The sequence below is a fragment of the Petromyzon marinus genome, unplaced genomic scaffold (genome assembly GCF_048934315.1).
Source record: "Petromyzon marinus isolate PM22_M1 ecotype Great Lakes invasive population unplaced genomic scaffold, UKy_Petmar_22M1.pri1.0 PM_Scaffold_539, whole genome shotgun sequence".
Taxonomy (NCBI): Eukaryota; Metazoa; Chordata; class Hyperoartia; order Petromyzontiformes; family Petromyzontidae; genus Petromyzon; species Petromyzon marinus.
This window is the reverse complement of record NW_027423545.1, coordinates 43,179-56,951: the sequence shown is the minus strand read 5'-3', so window position 1 is coordinate 56,951 and position 13,773 is coordinate 43,179. Positions and strand designations below refer to the sequence as shown.

General features: G+C 48.5%; 1 protein-coding gene and 1 long non-coding RNA gene across 3 annotated transcripts in view; both read right to left on the bottom strand.

Annotated features, from left to right (window-relative positions):
• Nucleotides 1-2,055: 2,055 nt before the first annotated feature.
• Nucleotides 2,056-9,245, bottom strand: LOC142923462 (uncharacterized). Its single transcript, XR_012940774.1, has 4 exons — nt 9,156-9,245; nt 6,858-6,968; nt 3,875-3,985; nt 2,056-2,242 (listed from the first exon to the last, which is right to left on the bottom strand). It is a non-coding gene; the product is annotated as an uncharacterized LOC142923462 (long non-coding RNA).
• A 1,478-nt stretch (nt 9,246-10,723) lies between these two features.
• LOC142923460 (uncharacterized) overlaps nt 10,724-13,773 on the bottom strand; it is a 31,163-nt gene continuing 28,113 nt past the window's right edge. The window contains exon 3 of one of the 2 annotated variants that reach the window (XM_076064588.1): nt 10,724-11,462. In XM_076064588.1, coding sequence (XP_075920703.1) covers nt 11,314-11,462 — 149 coding nt within the window. In that variant the 3' untranslated portion in view covers nt 10,724-11,313. The remainder of the gene's footprint in view (nt 11,463-13,773) is intronic. The other variant, XM_076064587.1, reaches the window with a different exon arrangement.

Sequence of the window (13,773 nt, the reverse complement as noted above, 5' to 3'; positions counted from 1 at the left end):
GGAGTCACGTGGTGAAAGGGGGAGCAGTCACTGGGGGGAGGAGTTACTGGGGGGAGGAGTTATGGGGAGGAGTCACTGGGGGGAGGAGCTATGGGGGAGGAGTTATGGGGGAGGAGTTATGGGGGGAGGAGTCACTGAGGGGAGGAGTCACTGAGGGGAGGAGTCACTGAGGGGAGGAGTCACTGGGGGGAGGAGTCACTGGGGGGAGGAGTCACTGGGGGGAGGAGTCGGGGGGGGAGTCACTGGGGGGAGGAGTCACGTGGGGGAAAGGGGAGGAGTCACTGGGGGGAGGAGTTATGGGGGGAGGAGTTATGGGGGAAGGAGTCACTGGGGTGAGGAGTCACTGGGGGGAGGAGTCACTGGGGGGAGGAGTCACTGGGGGGAGGAGTCACTGGGGGGAGGAGTCACTGGGGGGAGGAGTCACTGGGGGGAGGAGTCACTGGGGGGAGGAGTCACTGGGGGGAGGAGTCACTGGGGGGAGGATTCACTGGGGGGAGGAGTCGGGGGGGAGTCACTGGGGGGAGGAGTCACGTGGGGGGAAAGGGGAGGAGTCACTGGGGGGAGGAGTTATGGGGGAAGGAGTCACTGGGGGGAGGAGTCACTGGGGGGAGGAGTTATGGGGGAGGAGTCACGTGGGGAAAGGGGAGGAGTCACTGGGGGGAGGAGTCACTGGGGGGAGGAGTCACTGGGGCGGGGGGAGTCACTGGGGGGAAGAGTTATGGTGGAGGAGTCACTGGGGGGAGGAGTTATGGTGGAGGAGTCGAGGGGGAGGAGTCACGGCGGGAGGGAGAGGAGTCACGGCGGGAGGGGGAGGAGTCACGGGGGGAGGGGGAGGAGTCACGGGGGGAGGGGGAGGAGTCACGGGGGAGGAGTCACGGGGGGAGGAGTCACGGGAAGGCGTTATGGGGGAGGAGTCACGGGGGGAGGAGTCACGGGGGGGAGGAGTCACGGGGGGAGGAGTCACGGGGGGGAGTCACGGGGGGAGGAGTCACGGAAAGAGGGGGAGGAGCCACGGAAAGAGAGGGAGGAGTTACGGGGAGAGAGGGAGGGGTCACGGGGGAGGAGTTACGGGGAGGAGTTACGGGGAGAGAGGGAGGGGTCACGGGGGAGGAGTTACGGGGGGGAGGAGTTACGGGGGGGAGGAGTTACGGGGGGGAGGAGTTACGGGGGGGGAGGAGTTACGGGGGGGAGGAGTTACGGGGGGAGGAGTTACGGGGGGAGGAGTTACAGGGGGGAGGAGTTACAGGGGGGGTAGGAGTTACGGGGGGGAGGAGTGACGGGGGGGAGGAGTTACGGGGGGGGAGGAGTTACGGGGGTGAGGAGTCATGGGGGGGAGGAGTCATGGGGGGGAGGAGTCATGGGGGGGAGGGAGAGAGGGGGAGAGGAGTCTTGGCGGGGGGGGGGTGTAGCTACACCAATCACATTTCACCCCCCAATCCCCCGTGGCTCCTCCCCTTCCCCCACCCCTCCACCCGTGGCTCCTCCCTCCCTTGTGGCTCCTCGCCCCTTGGCTCCTCCCACCTACCCCCAGTAGCTCCTCCCCCTACCCCAGCTGGCTCCTCGCCCCTTGGCTCCTCCCACCTACCCCCAGTAGCTCCTCCCCCTACCCCAGCTGGCTCCTCTCCCCTTGGCTCCTCCCACCTACCCCCAGTAGCTCCTCCCCCAACCCCAGTTGGCTCATCGCCCCTTGGCTCCTCCCACCTACCCCCAGGAGCTCCTCCCCCTACCCCAGCTGGCTCCTCGCCCATTGGCTCCTCCCACCTACCCCCAGTAGCTCCTCCCCCAACCCCAGCTGGCTCCTCGCCCCTTGGCTCCTCCCACCTACCCCCAGTAGCTCCTCCCCCTACCCCAGCTGGCTCCTCGCCCATTGGCTCCTCCCACCTACCCCCAGTAGCTCCTCCCCCTACCCCAGTTGGCTCCTCCCCCTCCCCACCTGTATCTTCTCCTCCCCCCAGCCCTCGCCCCTCCCCCACAGCAGGAAGCTGTCACCACCCCCGCCCCCCCGCGGCTCCTCCCCTTCCCCCCGTGGCTCCTCCCCCTCCCCCGACCCCTCCGCCCCCTGTCGCCATGGCACCGCGGGCCCCGCCCCCTTTCTTGGCCCCGCCCCTCCGGGCCCTCCACAGCCAGCCAATGAGGAGCGAGCATCCGAGGGTCGAGGCTGTTGCCATGGCGACGACGATCGCACGGCAACGCGGATCGCAGTCCGTTGCCACGGGCGACGGGGCCGATGCGGCTGCTGTTGCTATGGCGACCAACAACAAACAACAATCAACAACAACAATCACGACAATCAACAACAACAAGCTGGCAGTGCACCACCCTTTGAGTGACTTACTGAGTGAGTGACTGAGTGAGTTAGTGACTGAGTGAGTGACTGAGTGAGTGAGTGAGTGACTGAGTGAGTGACTGAGTGAGTGACTGAGTGAGTGACTGAGTGAGTGACTGAGTGAGTGACTGAGTGAGTGACTGACTGAGTGAGTGACTGAGTGAGTGACTGAGTGAGTGACTGAGTGAGTGACTGACTGAGTGAGTGAGTGACTGAGTGAGTGAGTGACTGAGTGACTGACTGACTGAGTGACTGAGTGACTGACTGACCAGGGTGAGGTTCACAGAGACAGTGACTGACTGACTGAGTGACTGAGTGAGTGAATGACTGAGTGACTGACTCACCAGGGTGAGGTTCACAGAGACAGTGACTGATTGAGTGACTGACTGAGTGAATGAGTGAGTGACTGATTGAGTGAGTGAGTGACTGAGTGAGTGACTGATTGAATGACTGAGTGAGTGACTGAGTGAGTGACTGAGTGAGTGACTGACTGACTAAGTGACTGAGTGAGTGACTGACTGACTAAGTGACTGAGTGCGTGACTGACTGACTGAGTGTGAGTGAGTGACTGACTGAGTGAGTGACTGAGTGACTGACTGACCAGGGTGAGGTTCACAGAGACAGTGACTGACTGACTGAGTGACTGAGTGGCTGACTGACTGACTGTGAGTGACTGAGTGACTGACTGACTGAGTGACTCACCAGGGTGAGGTTCATACAGACAGAGAGTGAGTGACTGAGTGACTGAGTGACTGACTGAGTGACTGACTGACTAACTGACTGACTGGGTGACTCACCAGGGTGAGGTTCACACAGACAGTGACTGACTGAGTGACTGACTGAGTGACTGACTGAGTGACTGACTGACTGAGTGACTGACTGACTGAGTGACTGAGTGACTGAGTGACTGACTGAGTGACTCACCAGGGTGAGGTTCACACACACAGTGACTGAGTGACTGAGTGAGTGACTGAGTGACTGACTAACTGACTAACTGACTGACTCACCAGGGTGAGGTTCACACACACAGTGAGTGAATGACTGAGTGACTGACTGACTGACTGAGTGACTGAGTGACTGAGTGACTGACTGAGTGACTGACTGAGTGACTGAGTGACTCACCAGGGTGAGGTTCACACACACAGTGACTGAGTGACTGACCAGGGTGAGGTTCACACACACAGTGAGTGACTGACTGAGTGACTGAGTGACTGAGTGACTGACTGAGTGACTGACTGAGTGACTGAGTGACTCACCAGGGTGAGGTTCACACACACAGTGACTGAGTGACTGACCAGGGTGAGGTTCACACACACAGTGTCTGACTAACTGAGTGAGTGAGTGAGTGACTGAGTGAGTGACTAACTGAGTGTCTCACCAGGGTGAGGTTCACACACACAGTGTCTGACTAACTGAGTGAGTGAGTGAGTGACTGACTGAGTGACTAACTGAGTGACTGACCAGGGTGAGGTTCACACACACAGTGTCTGACTAACTGAGTGACTTACTGAGTGAGTGACTGAGTGACTGAGTGACTGACTGACTCACCAGGGTGAGGTTCACACACACAGTGACTGTCGCTGTAACAGTGACAAACGCCGTGCCCCATGGCGATTCCATAGCCGCGTGAACCCTGCACGTGGCCACCAACAACCCAGCCTGCAACAACAACAACATCAACAACAACAACAACAACATCAACATCAACAACAACATCAACATCAACAACATCAACAACAACATCATCAACAACAACATCATCAACAACAACATCAACAACATCATCATCATCAACAACATCATCAACAACAACATCATCAACAACAACAACAATATCAACAACAACAACATCAACAACATCATCATCAACATCAACAACATCATCATCAACAACAACAACAATATCAACAACAACAACATCAACAACAACATCATCAACAACATCAACAACAACATCAACAACATCAACAATATCAACAACAACATCATCAACAACATCAACAACAACATCAACAACAACAATATCATCATCAACAACAACAACAACATCAACAACAACATCATCAACAACATCAACAACAACATCAACAACATCAACAACATCAACAACATCATCATCAACATCAACAACATCATCATCAACAACAACAACAACATCAACAACAACATCATCAACAACATCAACAACAACATCAACAACAACAACAATATCAACAACAACAACATCAACAACAACATCATCAACAACAACATCATCATCAACAACATCATCATCAACAACATCAACAACAACAACATCAACAACAACAACATCATCAACAACATCATCAACAACAACATCAACAACATCAACAACATCATCATCAAAAACAACATCAACAACAACATCAACAACAACATCAACAACAACATCAACAACATCAACAACAACATCAACAACAACATCAACAACATCAACAACATCAACATCAACAACATCAACAACATCAACAACATCAACAACATCATCAACAACTACAACAACAACATCAACAACAACAACACAGCCTGCAACAACCACCACCACCACTACAACAACCACCACCACCACTACAACAACCACCACCACTACAACAACCACCACCACTACAACAACCACCACCACTACAACAACCACCACTACTACAACTACTACAACTACTACAACAACCACCACCACTACAACTACTACAACAACCACCACCACTACAACAACCACCACCACTACAACAACCACCACCACAACCACCACCACTACAACAACCACTACAACTACTACAACAACCACAATATCAACAACAATAAGTGGTTGTTGTTGTTGTGGTTGTTGTGGTTGTTGTTGTGGTAGTTGTTGTGGTTGTTGTGGTTGTGGTGGTAGTAGTTGTTGTAGTGGTTGTTGTTGTGGTTGTTGTTGTGGTTGTTGATGTGGTTGTTGTTGTGGTTGTTGTTGTTGTTGTTGATGTTGTTGATGTGGTTGTTGTTGTTGTTGTGTTGTGGTCTCACGTGCACAGTCCTGTGGACACAGCTGTGGGTGTTGTGGTTGTTGTTGTGGTGGTTGTTGTTGTGGTTGTTGTTGTTGTGGTTGTTGTTGTTGTTGTGGTTGTTGTTGTGGTGGTTGTTGTTGTGGTTGTTGTTGTTGATGTTGTTGTTGTTGTTGTGGTTGTTGTGGTCTCACGTGCACAGTCCTGTGGACACAGCTGTGGTTGTTGTTGTTGTGGTTGTTGTTGTGGTTGTTGTTGTGGTTGTTGTTGTGGTTGTTGTTGTTGTTGTGGTTGTGTTGTGGTCTCACGTGCACAGTCCTGTGGACACAGCTGTGGTTGTTGTTGTTGTTGTTGTGGTTGTTGTTGATGTTGTTGTTGTTGTGGTCTCACGTGCACAGTCCTGTGGACACAGCTGTGGTTGTTGTTGTTGTGGTTGTTGTTGTTGTGGTTGTTGTGGTTGTTGTTGTTGTTGTGGTTGTTGTTGTGGTTGTTGTGGTTGATGTTGTTGTGGTCTCACGTGCACAGTCCTGTGGACACAGCTGTGGTTGTTGTTGTGGTTGTTGTTGTGGTTGTTGTTGTGGTTGTTGTTGTGGTTGTTGTTGTGGTTGTTGTTGTGGTTGTTGTTGTGGTTGTTGTTGTTGTTGTGGTTGTGGTTGTTGTTGTTGTGGTTGTTGTTGTTGTGGTTGTTGTTGTGGTTGTTGTGGTGGTTGTTGTGGTTGTTGTGGTCTCACGTGCACAGTCCTGTGGACACAGCTGTGGTTGTTGTAGTTGTTGTTGTGGTTGTTGTGGTTGTTGTTGTTGTGGTGGTTGTTGTTGTTGTTGTGGTTGTTGTTGTGGTTGTTGTGGTTGTTGTGGTCTCACGTGCACAGTCCTCAGCTGTGGTTGTTGTTGTGGTTGATGATGATGTTGTTGTGGTTGTGGTTGTTGTTGTGGTTGTTGTTGATGATGTTGTTGTGGTTGTTGTTGTTGTTGATGATGTTGTTGTGGTTGTTGTTGTTGTGTAGTGGTTGTTGTGGTCTCACGTGCACAGTCCTGTGGACACAGCTGTGGGTGTTGTTGTTGTGGTTGTTGTTGTTGTGGTTGTTGTTGTTGATGTTGTTGATGTTGTGGTGGTTGTTGTTGTTGTTGATATTGTTGTTGATGTTGTTGTTGTGGTTGTTGTTGATGTTGTTGTTGATGTTGTTGTGGTTGTGGTTGTTGTTGTTGTGGTTGTTGTGGTCTCACGTGCACAGTCCTGTGGACACAGCTGTGGTTGTTGTTGTGGTGGTTGTGATTGTTGTTGATGTTGTGGTTGTTGTGGCTGTGTTGTGGTCTCACGTGCACAGTCCTGTGGACACAGCTGTGGTTGTTGTTGTTGTTGTGGTTGTTGTTGATGTTGTTGTTGATGTTGTTGTGGTTGTTGATGTGGTTGTTGTTGATGTTGTCGTGGTCTCACGTGCACAGTCCTGTGGACACAGCTGTGGTTGTTGTAGTTGTTGTGGTTGTTGTTGTTGTGGTTGTTGTTGTGGTTGTTGTGGTTGTTGTGGTCTCACGTGCACAGTCCTGTGGACACAGCTGTGGTTGTTGTCTCTCCAGGGCATCGCAGTGGCCGTCTGGACAGCGCTGCAAGTCCGGCGAGCAGGTCGAAAAGTTGCTGGACAGCTCTGTCAACAACAACAACAACAACATTAACCACCACAACATTAATCACCACCACAACAACAACATTAACCACCACAACATTAATCACCACCACAACAACAACATTAACCACCACAACATTAATCACCACCACAACAACAACATTAACCACCACAACATTAATCACCACCACAACAACAACATTAACCACCACAACATTAATCACCACAACAACAACATTAACCACCACAACATTAACCACCACCACAACATTAACCACAACAACATTAACCACCACAACATTAACAACAACATTAACCACCACCACAACAACATTAACCACCACCACAACAACAACAACATTAACCACCACAACAACATTAACCACCACAACAACATGAACCACCACCACAACATTAACCACCACCACAACAACAACAACATTAACCACCACCACAACAACATTAACCACCACCACAACAACATTAACCACCACCACAACATTAACCACCACAATAACATTAACAACAACATTAACCACCACCACAACATTAACCACCACAACAACATTAACCACCACCACAACAACATTAACCACCACCACAACAACATTAACCACCACAACAACATTAACAACAACATTAACCACCACAACATTAACAACAACATTTAACCACCACCACAACAACATTAACCACCACCACAACATTAACCACCACCACAACAACATTAACCACCACAACAACATTAACAACAACATTAACCACCACCACAACAACATTAACCACCACCACAACATTAACCACAACATTAACCACCACCACAACAACATTAACCACCACCACAACATTAACCACAACATTAACCACCACAACAACAACAACATTAACCACCACAACAACAACATTAACCACCACCACAACATTAACCACAACATTAACCACCACCACCACAACAACAACATTAACCACCACCACAACAACAAAAACATTAACCACCACAACATTAACCACCACAACATTAACCACCACAACAACAACAACATTAACCACCACCACAACATTAACAACAACATTAACCACCACCACAACAACATTAACCACCACCACAACATTAACCACCACAACATTAACCACCACAACATTAACCACTACAACAACAACAACATTAACCACAACAACATTAATCACCACAACATTAACCACCACAACAACATTAACCACCACCACAACAACATTAACCACCACCACCACAACAACATTAACCACCACCACCACAACAACATTAACCACCACCACCACAACAACATTAACCACCACAACATTAACCACAACATTAACCACCACCACAACATTAACCACCACAACATTAACCACCACAACATTAACAACAACATTAACCACCACCACAACATTAACCACCACCACAACATTAACAACAACATTAACCACCACCACAACAACATTAACCACCACAACATTAACAACAACATTAACCACCACAACAACATTAACCACCACAACATTAACCACCACAACATTAACAACAACATTAACCACCACAACAACATTAACCACCACAACATTAACAACAACATTAACCACCACCACAACATTAACCACCACAACATTAACCACCACAACATTAACAACAACATTAACCACCACCACAACATTAACCACCACCACAACATTAACAACAACATTAACCACCACCACAACAACATTAACCACCACAACATTAACAACAACATTAACCACCACAACAACATTAACCACCACAACATTAACCACCACAACATTAACAACAACATTAACCACCACAACAACATTAACCACCACAACAACCACAACTAAAATTATAGGGGGTCTCTAGGGGGTCTCTAGGGGGTATCTAGGGGGTCTCTAGGGGGTATCTAGGGGGTCTCTAGGGGTGTCTAGGGGTGTCTAGGGGGTCTCTCTAGGGTCTCTCTAGGGGGTCTCTCTAGGGGGTCTCTCTAGGGGGTCTCTAGGGGGTCTCTAGGGGATCTCTAGGGGGTCTCTAGGGGGTGTCTAGGGGTGTCTCTAGGGGTATCTCTAGGGGGTCTCTAGGGGGTCTCTAGGGGGTCTCTGGGGGGTGTCTAGGGGGTGTCTAGGGGGTCTCTAGGGGGTCTCTAGAGGTGTCTAGGGGGTCTCTAGGGGTGTCTAGGGGGTCTCTCTAGGGGGTCTCACCTCTGAGGGGTCCCGACCTCCACTGACAGGACCCCCTCAGAGCCCCCAGACCCCCACAACCCTCACAGCGACTCCGCTCCTCAGGGGGTGTCTAGGGGGTCTCTAGGGGGTGTCTAGGGGGTCTCTAGGTGTGTCTAGGGGGTCTCTCTAGGGGGTCTCACCTCTGAGGGGTCCTGACCTCCACTGACAGGACCCCCTCAGAGCCCCCAGACCCCCACAACTCTCACAGCGACTCCGCTCCTCATGGGGTCTCTAGGGGGTCTCTAGGGGGTCTCTAGGGGGTCTCTAGGGGTATCTCTAGGGGTATCTCTAGGGGTGTCTAGGGGGTCTCTAGGGGTGTCTAGGGGTCTCTAGAGGGTCTCTAGGTGTGTCTAGGGGGTCTCTAGAGTGTGTCTAGGGGTCTCTAGAGGGTGTCTAGGGAGTGTCTAGGGGGTCTCTCTAGGGGGTCTCACCTCTGAGGGGTCCCGACCTCCACTGACAGGACCCCCTCAGAGCCCCCAGACCCCCACAGCTCTCACAGCGACTCCGCTCCTCATGGGGTCTCTAGGGGGTCTCTAGGGGTGTCTAGGGGTGTCTAGGGGGTCTCTAGGGGTGTCTAGGGGGTCTCTAGGGGGTGTCTAGGGGGTGTCTAGGGGTCTCTAGGGGTATCTCTAGGGGTGTCTATGGGGTCTCTAGAGGGTGTCTAGGGAGTGTCTAGGGTATCTCTAGGGGTCTCTAGGTGTGTCTAGGGGGTCTCTAGGGGTGTCTAGGGGGTCTCTAGAGTGTCTAGGGGGTCTCTAGGTGTGTCTAGCGGTGTCTAGGGGTCTCTAGGGGTGTCTAGGGTATCTCTAGGGGGTCTCTAGGGGTGTCTAGGGGGTCTCTCTAGGGGGTGTCTAGGGGTCTCTAGGTGTGTCTAGGGGGTCTCTAGGGGTGTCTAGTGGGTCTCTCTAGGGGGTGTCTAGGGGTCTCTAGGGGGTCTCTCTAGGGGGTCTCTAGGGGTCTCTAGGTGTGTCTAGGAGGTCTCTAGAGGGTGTCTAGGGAGTGTCTAGGGGGTCTCTCTAGGGGGTCTCTAGGGGGTCTCTAGAGGGTCTCTAGGGGTCTCTAGAGGGTGTCTAGGGAGTGTCTAGGGGGTCTCTCTAGGGGGTCTCACCTCTGAGGGGTCCCGACCTCCACTGACAGGACCCCCTCAGAGCCCCCAGACCCCCACAGCTCTCACAGCGACTCCGCTCCTCATGGGGTGTCTAGGGGGTCTCTAGGGGGTGTCTAGGGGGTGTCTAGGTGTGTCTAGGGGGTCTCTAGAGGGTCTCTAGGTGTGTCTAGGGGGTCTCTAGGGGGTGTCTAGGGGTCTCTAGGGGTGTCTAGGGGGTCTCTAGGTGGTCTCTAGGTGTGTCTAGGGGTCTCTAGAGGGTGTCTAGGGAGTGTCTAGGGGGTCTCTAGGGGGTCTCACCTCTGAGGGGTCCCGACCTCCACTGACAGGACCCCCTCAGAGCCCCCAGACCCCCACAACTCTCACAGCCACTCCGCTCCTCATGGGGTGTCTAGGGGGTGTCTAGGGGGTGTCTAGGGGGTCTCTAGGGGTATCTCTAGGGGTGTCTAGGGGGTCTCTAGAGTGTGTCTAGGGGTCTCTAGAGGGTGTCTAGGGGGTCTCTCTAGGGGGTCTCTCTAGGGGGTCTCACCTCTGAGGGGTCCCGACCTCCACTGGCAGGACCCCCTCAGAGCCCCCAGACCCCCACAACTCTCACAGCCACTCCGCTCCTCATGGGGTGTCTAGGGGGTCTCTAGGGGGTGTCTAGGGGGTCTCTAGGGGGTCTCTCTAGGGGGTCTCTCTAGGGGGTCTCTAGGGGTGTCTAGGGGTGTCTAGGGGTCTCTAGAGTGTGTCTAGGGGTCTCTAGAGGGTGTCTAGGGAGTGTCTAGGGGTCTCTCTAGGGGGTCTCACCTCTGAGGGGTCCCGACCTCCACTGACAGGACCCCCTCAGAGCCCCCAGACCCCCACAACTCTCACAGCGACTCCGCTCCTCATGGGGTCTCTAGGGGGTCTCTAGGGGGTGTCTAGGGGGTGTCTAGGGGGTCTCTAGGGGTGTCTAGGGGGTCTCTAGGGGGTCTCTATGGGTGTCTAGAGGTGTCTAGAGGGTCTCTAGGTGTGTCTAGGCGGTCTCTCTAGGGGGTCTCTAGGTGGTCTCTAGGGGGCCTCACCTCTGAGGGGTCCCGACCTCCACTGACAGGACCCCCTCAGAGCCCCCAGACCCCCACAACTCTCACAGCCACTCCGCTCCTCGTGGGCTGAGCACAAACGGGGGCAGGGGGAGGGGAGCGGGGGAGGGGCCGGAGCTACGGGGGGGGGGGAGGGGAGGGGGTGAGACGCAGTAGTAGGATCAGTACTAGTATTAGTAGTATTATTAGTAGTATCAGTAGTATTAGTAGTGTTAGTATTAGTAGTAGTATTAGTACTAGTATTAGTACTAGTATTAGTAGTATTAGTAGTAGTATTAGTACTAGTATTAGTAGTATTAGTACTAGTATTAGTAGTATTAGTACTAGTATTAGTAGTATCAGTAGTATCAGTACTAGTATTAGTAGTATTAGTAGTAGTAGTATTAGTAGTAGTATTAGTAGTACTAGTATTAGTAGTATTAGTACTAGTATTAGTAGTATTAGTACTAGTATTAGTAGTAGGATCAGTACTAGTATTAGTAGTATTAGTAATATCAGTACTAGTATTAGTAGTATCAGTAGTAGTATTAGTAGTAGTAGTATTAGTACTAGTATTAGTAGTATCAGTAGTATCAGTACTAGTATTAGTAGTATTAGTAGTAGTAGTATTAGTAGTAGTATTAGTAGTACTAGTATTAGTAGTATTAGTACTAGTATTAGTAGTATTAGTACTAGTATTAGTAGTAGGATCAGTACTAGTATTAGTAGTATTAGTAATATCAGTACTAGTATTAGTAGTATCAGTAGTAGTATTAGTAGTAGTAGTATTAGTACTAGTATTAGTAGTATTAGTACTATTAGTAGTGTTAGTAGTGTCAGTAGTAGAGTCAGTAGTAGTATTAGTAGTATTAGTACTAGTATCAGTAGTATCAGTAGTAGTAGTGTCAGTACTAGTATTAGTAGTAGTATTAGTACTAGTATTACTAGTATTAGTAGTGTCAGTACTAGTATTAGTAGTAGTAGTATTAGTACTAGTATTAGTAGTAGTATCAGTACTAGTATTAGTAGTATTAGTAGTATCAGTACTAGTATTAGTAGTATTAGTAGTATCAGTACTAGTATTAGTAGTATTATTACATGTATTAGTACTAGTATTAGTAGTATCAGTAGTATCAGTACTAGTATTATTAGTAGTAGTAGTATTAGTAGTAGTATTAGTAGTATTAGTACTAGTATTAGTACTAGTATTAGTAGTATTAGTACTAGTATTAGTAGTAGGATCAGTACTAGTATTAGTAGTATTAGTAATATCAGTACTAGTATTAGTAGTATCAGTAGTAGTATTAGTAGTAGTAGTATTAGTACTAGTATTAGTAGTATTAGTACTATTAGTAGTGTTAGTAGTGTCAGTAGTAGAGTCAGTAGTAGTATTAGTAGTATTAGTACTAGTATCAGTAGTATCAGTAGTAGTAGTGTCAGTACTAGTATTAGTAGTAGTATTAGTACTAGTATTACTAGTATTAGTAGTGTCAGTACTAGTATTAGTAGTAGTAGTATTAGTACTAGTATTAGTAGTAGTATCAGTACTAGTATTAGTAGTATTAGTAGTATCAGTACTAGTATTAGTAGTATTAGTAGTATCAGTACTAGTATTAGTAGTATTAGTAGTATCAGTACTAGTATTAGTAGTATTAGTGTTAGTTGTGTTAGTAGTATTAGTACTAGTATTAGTAGTATTAGTAGTATCAGTACGAGTATTAGTAGTAGTAGTGTTAGTTGTGTTAGTAGTATCAGTACTAGTATTAGTAGTATCAGTAGTATCAGTACTAGTATCAGTAGTATTAGTGTTAGTTGTGTTAGTAGTATCAGTACTAGTATTAGTAGTATTAGTAGTAGTATCAGTACGAGTATTAGTAGTAGTAGTGTTAGTTGTGTTAGTAGTATCAGTACTAGTATTAGTAGTATTATTAGTAGTATCAGTACTAGTATTAGTAGTAGTATTAGTAGTATCAGTACTAGTATTAGTAGTATCAGTAGTATCAGTACTAGTATTAGTAGTATTAGTAGTATCAGTACTAGTATTAGTAGTATCAGTAGTGGTATTAGTAGTATTAGTATTAGTATTGTTAGTATTAGTAGTATTAGTATTAGTAGTGTCAGTACTAGTATTAGTAGTATTAGTACTAGTATCAGTAGTAGTATTAGTATTAGTAGTATTAGTAGTAATATTAGTATTAGTAGTGTCAGTATTAGTATTAGTAGTATTAGTACTAGTATCAGTAGTAGTATTAGTAGTATTAGAAGTAATATTAGTATTAGTAGTGTCAGTACTAGTATTAGTAGTATTAGTACTAGTATCAGTAGTAGTATTAGTAGTATCAGTATTAGTAGTAGTATTAGTAGTGTTAGTAGTGTCAGTAGTAGTAGTAGTGTCAGTAGTAGTAGTAGTGTCAGTAGTAGTGTCAGTAGTAGTAGTAGTGTCAGTAGT